This window comes from Limanda limanda, chromosome 21 (assembly GCF_963576545.1).
Source record: "Limanda limanda chromosome 21, fLimLim1.1, whole genome shotgun sequence".
NCBI lineage: Eukaryota > Metazoa > Chordata > Actinopteri > Pleuronectiformes > Pleuronectidae > Limanda > Limanda limanda.
The window spans coordinates 14484404-14500346 of NC_083656.1; the positions used below are offsets into that span (position 1 = coordinate 14484404).

The 15943-nt window shown below is 40.5% G+C and overlaps 1 protein-coding gene across 1 annotated transcript in view; it reads right to left on the bottom strand.

Annotated features, from left to right (window-relative positions):
- snx29 (sorting nexin 29) overlaps nt 1-15943 on the bottom strand; it is a 136172-nt gene that overhangs the window by 17311 nt on the left and 102918 nt on the right. The window contains exon 19 of the mRNA XM_061094615.1: nt 9064-9204. Within this exon, the coding sequence (XP_060950598.1) occupies nt 9064-9204 (141 nt within the window). The remainder of the gene's footprint in view (nt 1-9063; nt 9205-15943) is intronic.

The window sequence follows — 15943 nt, forward strand, 5'->3', positions numbered from 1 at the left end:
TTAATCTTATGATTTTAAGAATAATCTTATTTGTGTGACTATGACCTTTTTTCTTTTGAGTGCGTTAACGAAAGTGATAGAGATTATAATTTGTCATTCTGTTTTATGGCAGTCTAACATTTTGGTATCATGAAAACCCTAATAAGGGAAATCATAGCTGCTTTCAGACTTGCACCTGGACTCCGTATAATCTCTCAAAATTCTCTGGAGGGTTGTATGTGAGAAGGCAAATGTCTGAGGGAGAGGCTCAAAACATTCTCCCGAGTTCCTCCTGCATGTCAGAAAACTAATAGAACTAGTAAATCTGAAAAAAAAAGGAAAATACAAATATCTCAAGATGAGAAAGTGGTGCTAGACACACAAAAGTTGTATCTGAAAATGGGGCACACGATGGACGTCCCATGCCTTTGAGGTAAATTCCTTGTTTGTAAATCTGGTGAACAAAAAAATTAAAGGTTTCTCAGATTCACTTATGGAGTCGCAATGGAAAACACTGACTCTCCCAGGTCACCGCTTCAAACTGGAAAAACCAACCTGCGTCTTGTTGGTGCACGCCGACTAGAAAACAAGGTCAACACTTTCCACCAAGTCAGCCCACGCCGGGGCTGAGCAGCCTGTTCTCTTAATGCTGTGTGTTTAAACCCACACCCAACCCTGGGTCCAGGACATGCATAAAACATTACAAGCAACTCAGGAATGCTCACACAAGACCTTCACAATATCTCTTTGTCATAATTAAGAGCGTGAAACATGTACATTGCATAATATGTGAACAAAACATACCAAGACTGGTTAATAATTCACTTTGTAGTTTCTGATTAATTAATCAGCCTTGGTGCTCCTCTCGCTCGCTCTTCGTATGTAAAGACAGAGGAACTGTTGAGGTCGAAGGGTTGTTGTGTAAGTGCCATATTTCAGCCGTGATTACTTTACAGAGCTGTTATATATGTTCCTGTTATGAAAATGAGGACTAAACCTACACAGTGCCATTGCCGTTGTTGTAAAATCCATTTAAACAAATACAGTATTGGATATTGAAGAAAGATTAGCGAAGGATTGTAATTGTTGTTCTCATCTCTCTTGTGTCTATCTCACCCAGTTTAATATTGCATTACTGTTGACTGAAGTAGGTTAAGGGGATGATCCAATCTGCAGCCTTCGATAAAATGGACAGCATAGCACTCAATACAGAACGATAATTAAAAGTGTGATTCTGAACGGGTCAGAGTCAATACTTTTAGTGTGTTTGTTACTGTGGTGATGAGGGAAGATACAGGACTTGTATACCTCAGCTTAGGCCCAACAGCCCCCTTATGAAACCACATTTAAATCCACTAGATCTGGATTTTATTTGGATCTGCAACTAATTGCATACACTTATAAATACAAGTCCCTTAAATATATCAGTTTTTTATATAAAGACTGTTGCATTATTCTCTGAGAAATCAAAACAATTTGAAAACACGCTCTATATTAAAATGGTAAAGAGAGTGGAAAATAATTCCTGGATCCGTACCAAAATGTCATGAGTAATTTCCTGAGCCATTCCGCATTCCTTCGACCAAGTTTCCAAGGCTACTTGAAAGTACCTCTGTGCATCCAAGTTAAGTTTAAATGCTGGAAGCTAAATCACACGCTAAATTCAACAGCAGACATTTTGGCGATAGATTCAGTGACCAGAAGGGTCACGATGACTTCACACAGCTCCAACACAGGGAAGGTGATCAGTTAGCAGTAAGTGAAGACAGGTAGAGGGAAAGCGAAACCAGACTCCAAACTATAGAGATTCAGGGACTGTGACCTGGACCACAGACTGTAAATAAAGATGGACTACACTTCTCCACTCCCTCCCACTGTCCACAAATGAAGTCAAAAATAATACGGAATATACGCTCTTGCGCAGTTTTGAGGTCCTGCAGGTACTTCACCAATTGTCAGTCTCAATCTTAACATTTCACTGCGTTCCTATAGCATAAAATAACTAATCAAAACCAATTTGATCATCTCTAGTGACTAACACAGACAAATAAATCATAGCTGAACAGCTTGGTGTTCCTTTTTTGGTAAGGGACTTCATTTTCAAACAATGGATCACAAATGTTTTTGGTCAGCAACTATTCACATTGAGACTTCTTATCTGACTGCTTACTAAACAGGCTATGCTGACCCTTAGTGGTCACTGGTCCCTGAAAACAGTATTTCAGTTTTTTCACCTCTTTGTTGCCTCTGGGTAAAAAAAAAAAAAAACGTCTTCATTTGTGCACTCAACATAAAAAAAGAGTGAGAGATAAAAGCAGCATCAAAAGTGACGGGTTTTTATCAAAGCCTGAGGTGGCTGAGTGATTTCAGTGAGAGGAATTGATATTGAGGGCAGAAGAACAAAAAAGAGAGACAAATGCCTTTGGACACAAGCCATAAAATCTGGATAAGGAACGGTGAGTGAGAAACCCTGACAGCTGAACCCTCGGGTCTGACGGTAGGATTTTGATATCGTTATCTCTCCGCTCTATCTCTTTCTCAACTTTAGCATCAGGTAGAATTCGACAGACACGACTTGGGGACATTTAGCCTCTTTGCCGAGACAGGCCCCTGAAAAATGAGCTGGTTAAGAATTTGTGTGCATCTGTTTCTGTGTATACTTGAGAAACATCATATGTACTGTTGGGTTTGTGCAGCAGGAGAGTCTCGCCCCAAAGCACTTGCACAGAGGGAAAGTCATTAATTCATTAACAGGAGCAGAGAGACACAGGTGCAGAAATGAGACAAAAAGGCAAAATATAGAGTCTAGAAGAAGAAGCATTAGACCGTCGGCTTAATCTATGTTCTCTTGACGTATGAATAAAATAGTCCGGTAATGTTATGTTTGTTTGCTTTAAAAATGGAGGATGCTGGCAAGCAAAGTAACAAACAAGGCTGTTTGTCCGTTTTGTTTGGAAGTACTGAAATACAAGTCCTGATAGTTATTCATCTGTTTTTCTATTAAAAGATACCTGACTAGAGATGTTCAGATACTAGCATCGTAAATGTCTTCTAAACTGGGTCACCGGTACCGGTCCAATGCCACAACTTTAAATTGTAAGTTACACCCAGATAAAACTGCAATGTTATTTTTCCCTGGAAATGGCATCTTTCTAAAAGTAAAAAAACAATGTGTCCTGTGTGTAAAACCTAAGTTTAGGAGTTTTATGCACTGGCTTCAGATCGATACTCCGAAAAGACAGATACGCAAATTCCAGGTATTGGAATTGGTATCAAGAAAGGATCAGAATATAGCAAAAGTTAGTAAATTACTGTAGAGAAAAGTAAAATATTCACGATGAGTTTAAAATGGCTCACCTATACATATTAAAACCACTGTCTCGTCAGATGTAACACGATTCATATGTAGAACTCTGGAGTTCAACCCACGTCCAGGTAACAGTTCTGTGATTCACCCTCCCTGAATGTTTCTCTGTTGCATCAGTGATAAGTCCTGACACCACACAAGGCAGGAGATTAGTTAACAGTCCAATCACAGGGAACTGGCATGCAAACTGCCTGAGAAGTCAGTGTGTGCATGTGTGTGTGTGTGTGTGTATGATATGTATGTGTAAGACGTTTTGCCACATGTCCTCATGACGTAAATCCATAGCATAGCGGAAGATCTTTAACAAAATTTAGCTGCGTTTCTCTCTGATTTGTCAATCATTTTGAAAAGTGTGTGTGTGTGTTCGTGTGTGTGTGTGTGTGAACAGGCAGGATGAAAGTGATAAAGTCCTTTGCATGTAACACAGTGTGTGCACACATTTCCCCAGCTACCTGATCTCTGCTGACAGTGTGTTTCATCCCGTGGAGCAAACTGCAGATCTTCACGGAGCAGCTTCTGAAGGTCTCTCCCTCTCACATCACACCAAGTCACCCGCTACAAAACATTAACATTTCTCTATCATCCTAACACTGAGAGGCCCTGTGTGTGTGTGTGTGTGTGTGTGTGTGTGTGTGTGTGTGTGTGTGTGTGTCTTTCCAGTATGTAGTGCATATATTCAAAAGGAGCTTTGGATTTGCAAAACTCTGCGGTTTAAAGTGTCACTATGCGATGGATGAGGGCAGGAAAGATTCAAAAAGGTTGACAGATAGATGAGAATAGTGTAGAAAGAGCAGATCATGAGGAAGCTAATATCAAAAACAGGACGGGGAAAGTAGTCTAACACAAGCATTTGTCGTAGTCCTGAAACCAAGCAAGGCTGAACTCAATAGTAAATACAATCATTAGCATAGATTATCAACACCCATCGGCCATCCTCTATGCAAATGGACCTTTTGTATGTTTTGACTCATACATTACTAAATGTTTTGCTAAATATCAATATGGCTCATCCATCATTTACACCGCATCTCCTTTGAGGGTAGCGTGGGAGGGGGTGCATTTATACCTTTGAGCAATTGAACATCTACGATTGACCTAAGCTGCACGTCTTTGGACTGTAGGAGGAGGTTGGAGGAACCAGAGAAAACCCATGTGAGGGCATAGGGAGATCATGGGGGATCAAACCCACAACCTTCTTTCTGTGAAGCAACAGTGTTCCATCACGGGGTCACCCAAACTTCAATTGGATATTCATTCTAAAGAGAACGGATTTGTGCCTCATTTCAATCACAAACTTGAACAAAACTCACATGTACCCAACAAAGATTTTTGTGTAGCACTATGATGCAAAGTTGTTAAATGTTCAGAGTCTTGCAACGTCCAGCTGGTGGTTTAATACTAATCTACAAGTCAACACAACCTTATGGATACTTATGATAGGGTTGGTAATTTGTTTCTGAAAAAACTTTTAATACATTTTTTGGGAAACTTTTACACGTCCTGATAACTTATGGTCATCAATAATTCATCAGAAAAAATAACTGGTGTCTGTGGCTCTCGCGGTAGCCTGCTATTGCTAGCTTTTCCAGGATTACCAACTCTAGCTTTAAGTGTAAGTAATACGTATTTAAGTGCAACTGTATATCACTGCATAGATGAGTAATTACAAATATCATTTTACATATTACGTATATTTTTATACCAGTAATTTCAGATCCACCTTAAACCTCCCCAAGTCAGTGTTTCTTTGAGTAAGTTGTGTTTGGATACTTCAGTTGTGCTTGATGACAGAAGCGCTGCTCTCCACTTCACCTGAAGGAGAAGGTCTTCACCACTGCCAACACTACACAGTGCTCCTCGAGAGCCAGAAGCAAACACTGACTGGAATGAATTAACAGGGAAACTCGGCATGCCTGCTGATTACTAGTCAAAACACAAACACACAACAACAAGATACAAAATACACACTACAGAGGCTCACTGCTCAAGCTTTAACAACATAGATGCACACACACAGACACACACACACACACACACTCATCAGATGTTTAAGCTATAAAGTCATCCACCTGCTCACTCATTTCACTCCAGTCTGGCCCCGAGGCCTCCAGCTCTATTTTCTGTTGGAACATTTCTCCAAAACATCTGCTACACGGAGCAGCTCATTTTGGAAACGCAACTTAATTACTTAATTTAATTAACTTATACCACAGGAGGGGTTTCACAACATTCACTAGTTTGGGGCTTGAAAGCATCTCTTCAACTGAGTGTACAATCTGTTGAAAATGCAAATCTGTGGCATGAGTGGGTCATGTTTAATACATTCTCAAAATGTTGATCTTAGTAAAACATCATCTTCTGGAGAATTTTCTTCCAATCTGAGCGTACGTCTTTTATTTTTAGTAAAGGGAGAATCAGCAATAGTCATGAAGCTCACAGAAAATACAGGTTTCATAAATGCAGGACTTTTGCAACTCCTCGTCAAATATGTAATTTTGCAACTCCTCGTCATATATGTAATATGTAGCAGACCAGATGTAATTCATACAATACCACTTACTGAACAACAGGAAATTAAAAGATGTTCCAGGAAAAACTCAATTTGCCTGCACGCTGCTACATATTTGCTATTTTAGATAATTCCCCTTTTCTCATTTTGACTTTCACCAATGCAAACAAAAGCCAGACTCCTACGTGAACATGCATTAAAACCGATATCTCTCATATTTATATGCACATGCCGTGTCAATTTGTGATGGTTTTCTAGGTAATTTAAAATTTGATGATTGAGCTGAAGACAGACGAATCAACATGAAATCTGCTCTCAGCTGTAAAACTTGACTCAAACACCATCAGTGTGCATTCAGTGTGTTTGTAAAGTAATAGAAACTTTTAAAAGAGCGACTAAAGACAAACTATGTGGGTTTAGGAAAGGACACCTCAAGAGGGTTAAAAATTGGCTTCACTCCAAATGAAAAGAAACGGAAAAAGAAATCAACATAAAGGAAAATAGAGCTCTGGGTGATAAAGACAGAAACTGGCATGAAAACTCAACAAAGAGGGGACGACATAAAATAAAAAACTCATAATGCATCGTGAGACGTTAATAATGAATGAATGCGACTGAAATAAAACAACAGAGAGGAAAACTATTCACGCGTGTTATTAAAAATGACTGAACTGTCAATGTTACTTAAATTCAGCTCTGACAATCAGTCTCACTCCTCTGGGCCACACTTTTCAAGTCTTATTAATTACAGTGTAGTGACCACACCCCAGTACACCTCTCAATATTTTGCTATGTTGATTAATCCATTAGAATTAAATCCTTGAAAATATGTCCAGATAGTTCCAACAGATATTTCCCCTGAATTAAAAATTCAAACAAGTTTTTCAAAATCTGCACACAATCTGTCTTAGTGACTTAAACGCTGTTTGTGTGTGGACGAGAAACCCAAACACAGAGAGAAAAGTTTACATTGGTGTGGACAGGGCGTTAAAGGTTCAGTGTGTAGAATTTAGGGACATCTAGTGGTGAAGTTGCATGTTGCAGCTGAATACCCCTCACCTCACCCTCCTCTTTCAAACATGAAAGAGAAACTGTGGTAGCCTTCAGCTGTCATAAAAACGAAAAAGGTGTTTAGTTTGTCCAGTCTGGGCTACTGTAGAAAACATGCGTGCTCTGCCTCTCCTCCGTAGAGAGGACCCGCTCCAGATGTGAAAATAAAAGGCACATTTTAGGATAAAAAAAACAACAATTCTTAAAATTTTGATTAAACACACTATGAAAACATCACTAGGTTCATTTCATATTTCATTTCTGCCAATAGATTTCACCTAAATCCTTAAACTGAACCTTTAAATGGAGTGAATGAAGCAATGGTTTGGTTGGTCTCTCCAGCAGCATGTGATGTTCCTGCTTGTGAGCAGAGAGAAACAAAGTCAGAGTTGCTTTTACTCCAGTGACGGGGGTGGGGGGGAACTTCCCAGAGATGGTGAAAACCAATAGTTCACACAAACCTGCAGTGTAATGGGCTTTCAGAGAGCTTTCCAGGGCACAATGACACCGACTGCCTGGGTATTTGATAGACATTTGCTCTTACCCATGATCCCACATGGTAGTGCGCGCACACAAACACACACATACGCACGCACACTTACACACCCACACACACAAGCCCTCTTCTCATATTTGTAGCCCCTGAAACTAAGCATTGAGTGCATCCAGTATCTAGCTGTGAAAGGGCCGACTTTAAAAGGTGGGGGAGTCAGGCGACAGGCTTTTGGCTGAGCCAGCGTCAAATCCCAACAGCCAGAGAATCGGGGTCAGCACCAAATTATATCCCAAAGGTTTGAGGGAGACAGGAGGACAGGATGAAAAAGAGGAGGAGAGGAGCAGGGTCCGAGGAGAGACAGAGAGATCTCCAAGTAGCTCGAGGGCCAAGTGAGTCATAGAGATACGTAGCGATTGTCCCCTGTAGATGAATAGTGAGGTCGGGTGTGTGGCAGCAAAAAAAAGAAAGGATGAATGAAGAGGAATACACTTCCTGCAGTGGTTGGCCCCATCTGATCAGCGCTTCACTTGCTCAACAGAATTTACAGGCGGATATCATTTTGTTACAGCCTGATGTTAATTTTTACGACAGCTGGTGAAAGTCATGAGGGTTTGTATATTTTATGGGGGAAAAGAGTTGAATCCACTATTCTCTGAAACCCTGCCCTGGACAGATAGTGACTGTCGTTCCGCTCCAGCAGCCAAACTTTACCTATTCAACAAGAGCCACCTAGTTCTAAAATCCCTTTCTGTGAGATATGCTTTTTGAAAATATGAACAACAAAGAATACCTTTATCTATCCACGCATGGAAGCGAAGCAGCTAAGCAGTGTTATGTTACAATGAAATAACAGTGTGAGTTTACATTTTCTATATCACACCTATAAGACGAAGACTAACTGGCTCTACAATGCAACACAATAACAAAGCTGTATATTTATTCCTTCTTTTGTCTGATTTAGCTTAACTCTGTAGTTTATCTTAAGCTATTTTAGGAGCTACCTTCTTGGCTAAGCATTCCCTTAATCTAATTGTATTTAATCTACCTGTTTTTTTTATTTCATTGCTCATTGTATTGCTGTATTGTTGTATCCTATTTTCACACTAAAGCTCTTAATACATTAAGTATGATTTCATTTGATTTGTTTTCATACAATAATGTACAGTATGTAGTCATATGCTGCATATTGAACACTAACTAACTAATTAACTAATTAACTAAGTAATTAAGTAACTAACAAACTAACTAAGACTCTCCTATTCAAACAAGTCACCCGGAAACATCATTCGAAGCTAACATTAGCTACATTTGATCAAGCTGCTAGCAACAGTTTTCATTTCAATCGCCAAAATTGATGGTCACCACATTAAATTGAGAAGTTTTTTATTTTTCTACTTCTCGCTTCCATCGAGAACTCAATGTTTAAAAACTTGCTTTTAATTGTGGATGGAAATCTGCCACCGTTATGCTGCAAAGTGCACATGGACCATGCACAATCAGAAATCTTGACAGGTCAAGCAAAGGTAACAAACAGGTCTATAAGCAATCATAATTATCACGAGTTGGACATTGACTATTCTTAATTTGCCACTACTCAACACAAATGGCTGAGGAAGAGACACAAAGGAACAATCCGATTGGTTCGGGCTACTGTCGGCTCACCTTGTTCCCTATGGCTTTCTTCGGTGGGAAGTTGAAGGTGTCCACCTGTGGAAACTGGCCTCTCAGGTGGTTGTGGAGCTCCCTGAACTCTGTGTAACGTCTGTACACATTCCACTCGTTGTCCAGGATGCGGATGTACACCTGAGGATAGATGAGATGGACATAACTATTGAGTCATTAAATCAGAAAAGTAAAATCACTGAGAGAAAAAATACCATTGTTCTGCCCCCTATCAAATATGAAATAAGGCCATAAAATAAAAAAATACAGGGAAAACACATCAATAGCAAACTGCGTCACAGTCTTTTATTGCAGTTATTTGACATTACATATATATACCTAATAAATGAGATGGGTGACAGAATGACACCACTCTGAATGTGTATTTTCACTTATATACGGCTAGACATTACAGAGAGCGGGTCTTCGGATAGACACGACTGTGCTGCCACCATCTCTATGCACCATTAGCTGCTTTATTCAGACTCACAAAAGATAGTCGGAGCAAAGAGGGAAGAAGAGATGAGCCTATTACAAGGGAGAGTGAGAAAAAAAAGCAGGAGCTGGGATCCATTTTCACAGTAAAAAAGAAACGGGGGAACACACAGAGACAAAAGAGAGAGCAGAAGAGCTTTGAAGAATTCAATTCTAAAATGCCCAACCACAAAACAAAGACGTGATTCGGGTACATGAAAACAGGAATTGATTTGAAAAATCGACCAAATGTACCTGAGTAGAGCTACCCCCTACCAGGCAAATCAAAAAAGAAGTAAACAAAAGACAACACTGTCAAAACTGTGCCATACTGCTCTACAGCTTCCAACCCCACAGCCCTGAAAGTCTCCATGACGCCTACTACTGCAGAATTCGGCCTTTGAAAGGTCTACTGGCAAAAAAAAAAATTTTTTTCATTTTAATTGGACAGCAAACCCTGAGCATCAACAATAAACCTCACATTCTCATTCAGATTTAACATGACTTCTGCTTTCTGAATCCTTGCTTTAGGGTCACATGGAGCAGACTGAGAACGCATGCTGATTTGTGCTGTCAAGTTCACTGCAGTCAGGCCCACTGCTGAGCTGCCTGACTGGAGCAGTGAAGCCAGGAGTGATGTCCATCACCCCAGAAACCACAGCAGCAGCTGCTGAAGGAAAGAAGACTTTAAAGGAAGAAGAGAACTCCAACCGAGGTTCATGTCAGTTGTCCAGCAGCATCTGAAATCCCTTCTGCCCCACACCTTCACAACAACATCAGGAACTCCTGACCTTTTCACGCTCATTCGTTCTGCCGAAGACGAATCTAAGAGCATTCACCAAATTTCATAGCAATCTCATTGAGATAATTCATTGAACAAGTAAAACAATTGACCTGTTTGATGGCTTCATCCTCTGAGGACCGTCAATGTTTATGAATGTGTTTACAAAATTAAATCGAAATCCATTAGGTGAGATATATCGGTCAGGACCATGTGGTGGACTTAACAAAAGAAAAGGACGTAATTATTCTTATAACCATTATTTTTTGTCATATTTGACTTCAGTTACACTTTGATGAAGTTAAGTGAAGTTAAGTTAAGTGCCCTTCGTGGAAGTACAGAAAACAAACTATCAACACTACAGGGACTCTTGTTTTGTTCTATGTTTTGTGCTCATCCTCGAAAATTTGACAGGCCAAGGTCTAAGAAGCTGACGACAGAATGTTTGGTTTCGAGGAGACAATGATCTTTGTCGAGCATGTCTAAACACTGGTAATGAAAATTAAGAAATTACAGAATCCACACAATAGTTGAGTTAAATGTTCTAAATGAAGGATCATCAATGGGCTCCTCAGAGATACTGCATCGGGGGGGGGGGGGGGGGGGGGGGGGCAATTATTGTCTGATAATACAATGAAAATATTTATTTTTTCAATTCCTTTTTTCAGTATGACTACAAATAGTCATTATGTGAATTAAACATATCACGAAATTAATTAGTTTAAAAAATGTTCTAAACAGCATGATGTACCCATGACTTTGTATTTTATCATGTGCAGGTGGGAACTACCCAGCATGTATTCATAACTGTGAACTAGTGAGCTATGTCATATTGTAATATTGTTAAATAATTTTTTTTTTTTTCTTCAGTACATGTAGTTGGGGGTCCCTGCTCTGTCTATAGCAAGATTGTTTTCTTTGTCTGTTTGTTTGTCCACCCTATCCATTGACTCACTCAGTCTACAGATGTTTATACAGTGGGCACATTAACATAAGGTCTTAATGAAACCTGCTCTCTAATTTAAAACAGGATTTAAGACCAGAGAAATCTAAGCCTTGACTTTGGTGGAACAACCAATAAAGATCAGTCAGGCATAATTTAGAGGGATGATGGACACAGTGGGGGCGCGGGGTGGGAGACACATGAGCCATAGATAATGCATGTGGTAATAAGTACAGACACAACATGGGAACTTATTCTCATTTCAGCCCAGCTCATTTGGCAGATGTGCCAGCAAAGTCAGCAGCAGTGGCTGTGACACACGAATCATCGAGGCAATTAAAGGACTTGAGCTCCTTCGTCTCATTGTCACACACAAAATCGTGTAACTCCAGGATTTGCCTCAAAATAATCAGGATTCAGGTTTCTGCAACTGAGGACGCAGTTGCGGACTTTTTAAAATTCCAACTTTAAAATGACTTGTATTAAAAGCAGCAGAACTGAAAGGAAAATGCCACCCTTCCATCCATTCATGATCCACACCGCTCATCCCATAACGGTTTCTGGGTGGGTGAGGGGGGTGGCCTGGAGCCAATCCCGAGAAAAGGCCGGAATCTGGTAAATGACAGTTGCGGTTGATGAGATGGGAGCAGACAAGGCCGTTAATGGACTGGAGACATGTCACCTCAGCACTTCATGTCTGACCTATAGAAGCTCTTACCAACTTTTTTTGCAAGTCAAGAGAAACAGTGACTTGATATGATCTGGTCGTGTGTGCGTGTGTGTGAGAGAATCAGAGTTCCCTAATGAAAATATTTCATCTTGGACATTTGGATTTTGATAAATTCGAGAACATTGTCCAGGTCAGTGAATGGGATTTGCATCTAAAAGGTGGATGAATTGTTCCACCTTAAATCTTAATTCATATTTCCCAACTTCAATCTGGACTCGTCAGAGGCGTTTGAAGGAGAATGCTTAAAAATAAGTGGTCTGACATTTCAATCACCTCCAAAAATACAAAAACATCAGGAGCTCCACACGTCCGCAGCTGCAGGTTTGCCAGAATCACTTCATTGGAATGAAAACAGGGATGTCAATGTCACCGTCAAGGTCACACGGGGCAATAACTGTAGTATTAAGTTGAGTGCAAATCAAATCGTAATGTATTTTGTGCATTGTTGTTCAACTGGGGGAAAGCAGGGTCTGTGCTTTTAAATATTCCATAGGTTCCACTAAAATACTCGGCTGAACATCAAGCTAAACATGATATATAAGTTTCTCTGTTGCCTTCAGCACTGTGATCAAATTTCACTTCTAATTTCTGACACAATCCGACTCAACCCCTAAAGTAACGTTTCAGTCACATGGGCTATTTCCCCGGACATAACTGTATCGTGAGCCAAAAATAGTTTATTAATAAATCATCATATTTTTTTACATAATCCACAATGAGCACACTTTAGCCTGCTTCAAAGACCAGACGGGTAATATGTCCTTACGTGCTGCATGTTACACAATCCACATGTCATCTCCTGGGTCAGAATACACATTAGGAGCTGCATTAGCAACGGTGCGACGAAGGGATAAGTCCCATATTGTCTGTAGTTTCTCAGACATCAAATGGCTCCCCACGTATGGCGGCATTAGCACAGCGGGCTTAATCCACTTTGCACCGTCTCATTGGCACACTTATTTATGGCAGCACATTAGCCTCTGCACACAGCTACCGGCTCCCTCTGTCCGACTAATCACAAAATAGTCTTTCATTATCTCAGCGGCGTCTGTAAAAATATTTGAGCACCAACGTTTCAGTATTTCCAACAAAAGCAGCCTTCAAACGGGGCTGGGGTCTGTAATCGTGGTGCAGAGGGACCTGGTGGAAAACGGTGGGTTGTATTTTTCTGTTTAAAGCTCGACTGTGATGGACAAAGTCATATTGTCAGTATTTAAATGGCTTATGACGAGATCTAAGAAATCGTAATAATACGTTTGGTGGAAATATGAGCCCAATGAGCGCACGAAAGGAGAAGTAAAATCACTGAAATAAGGCCATATTACTGAAGTATAAGTAATTTATGATGCTGAGAAAGGTCTTTTAGAGGTGGACTGTTGTGATTTACTTCTTTGATACGGCTTTTCCCACGAATGTAAATCAACCAAATCAGATGCAAATCAAATGTATTGTAGCGAAATGAAAGGCCAGGAAAAAAGTGTAGAAGTTTCCCCCCAGTCCCAACACTACATGTCTGACAGTGTAGCTGCCTTGCAATTTCATCTGTTGAATCTGATGTGGGCGCAGCGAGTTGTCTCAGGGCATTTGCACTAAGCATTTCTTATTCTGTGATAGAAAACATCATTGTTGGAAAAAGGAGTCTATAATAAAAACAGTGCTCTCTGTCTGGAGTCTCTGAGGAGCTGTCGGCACTGGCGGGTTTACTGTTGAGATATGTGATGACAGTCCGTAATCGAAATCGATTTCTCATTTATACTAAAGACGATGTTTGACAATGGACAATGCAGGTTACACAATGAAATAAGATTTACATCTTCACTGTCTATAGTAAGGGCTTCATAGATTAAAAAGTCCCAGTGGCACAGTGTCTACTGTCAATTTGGCAGTGGAACTAAAATAATAATATCTGGGAAGTATGCTAAGTCACTTTATAGCAGTTAACAGTCTCATATCTGTCCATTAAAGACAAGGCTAAATAAGCAGGGACTTCGTGTAGTCTTGCTTTTGTCATGAAGTTACCATATAAGCAGGGGACACTGGTTCTAAGGACCAACTCACGGCAACAAAGCAAATAAGTGTGTTTCAAAATGTTGAACTATACCTTGAGGCAAGTTTTTAAATACTCTCTCGCCTCTTGAACTGGTCCAAAATATGAACGTTAAAAAATTTGAACTTTGATGTACTTAACTCTTATTTGTGGTCCGCTGTGTCTTGAAAGATGAGCACCAAGCTTTTTTTAGATGATTGTTTCAGGGCGTGCAAATGATTCTTATAGATCAGCGGTGACATTTGAGACAAAATGTCACTGGGCAAGAACAGGACACTCACTTTAAGCTGAGGCCCAATACAGAGATTTGATAAAGAATGGAGCGACAACAAAGGGAGAAAAAATCAGTTCCCCTCACTAGAGCATGTGACTATATGTGTTATCTTTCCTTCCTCTGTGTGATAATTCATTTCAACAGTTGATGCCACATGACAGTTACCAACTGACATTAGCTGCGCCTGGATGGTGACACTGTAACAAAAGCTGTGCTCTGTGTTTTCCCAGCCTGCTTCGATGTAAAAGGGTTAGCATGGGCTTTCATTTATTCATTAGGATCCCCATTAGCGGACACATCAAGCCAGTCCGATGTCTGCAGACACACACGCACGCATGATGATGAGTGATTCAAAGTTTCTAAATGTGTGTGTGTGAACTGTGGGAAACTGTGGAAACTGTGGAGCACATGCAAAGTGCACACTCAAAGGAAAGCTAACACCCATCTCTGTGGCCTCATCCTGGGTGCGACAGACCCAGCAGCACAGCAGCTTCCCGAGGAGAAAAGTCCTCTCATACTGTGACATAACTCCAGAAACTAATATCTGAGACGGGAAGCCTGTGAACTGATAATGTGAGCTTTTTTGTGTGTTTGACATTAAACTGGATCTTTAGCTGGAGGGTATTCCAACGAGCAGATGGAGCCAGGAGTATTAGTGAGCCACATCTGATACTTGCAGAAGGTGCGGCTGATAATGATCAGATGAAAGTGATGTCTTTCTGTGTGTCTCTCGCTCTCTCTCTCTCTCTCTCTGCTGTATATCTCTGTGAAGACCCTGGTCTGTTGTTCCCCTCCATCTGACTGCAAGACTAACTGTGGTAAAAACTGTGTGCAGAAACGTATGATATCATCAAATCACTGTGGATCAGGATAAAAGCCCATTGAATCAAACTCCATCTGCTTCTGACCTATTCTAGTTGATTGCGATCTAGTTGACTTCGGTTTAAATTCCACAATTGCTGAAGGTGTTGATCTACGGTGGCCAAGACAAAAGCGAATCAAAGATGAATGCAATCGCAACAACACAACTACAAAAGTCACAAAACGACTGCAAAGGCTACAGCACGAATGCAAACCCCAAAACACTGATGCAAACACCACAACACAACTACAAAAGCCACCACATAGTTGCAAAGGCCACAACACAATCACAAAAGCCATGGCACGAATTCAAACGCCACAACATGAATGCAAACACACCAACACAACTGAAAAGGCCTCGCAACAGAAACACAATCCCAACAGGAATGACAAACAATATATTCAGTTACGTTAATAACAGACAGACATTTATAACAGTTGTTTGTTAAAACCCGGTCAAGCCATGCACCGCTTAAAATTAGTTTTTGCGTTCCTCATTTTTGGTTGCTCCAAGCACATTAATTAGCCCAGCATCACATTCTAAGTGGCGCTGGCTTGACCACAGGCAGTAACTCTGCAGTAATTTCAGCTCTTTTTATTCTCAACATCTATTGTCAGTCACTTCCATTGTGGTTGTGTTTCTGTGTTTTCCATAAATGCACCTGTGTGAGGCGTCTCTTGGGTGATCGGATCAGACAGAAACGGGAAAGACACCATAGCAGCATATTGTAAAGAGCAATTCATGGGTTTACATTGCCAGGCGATGATTA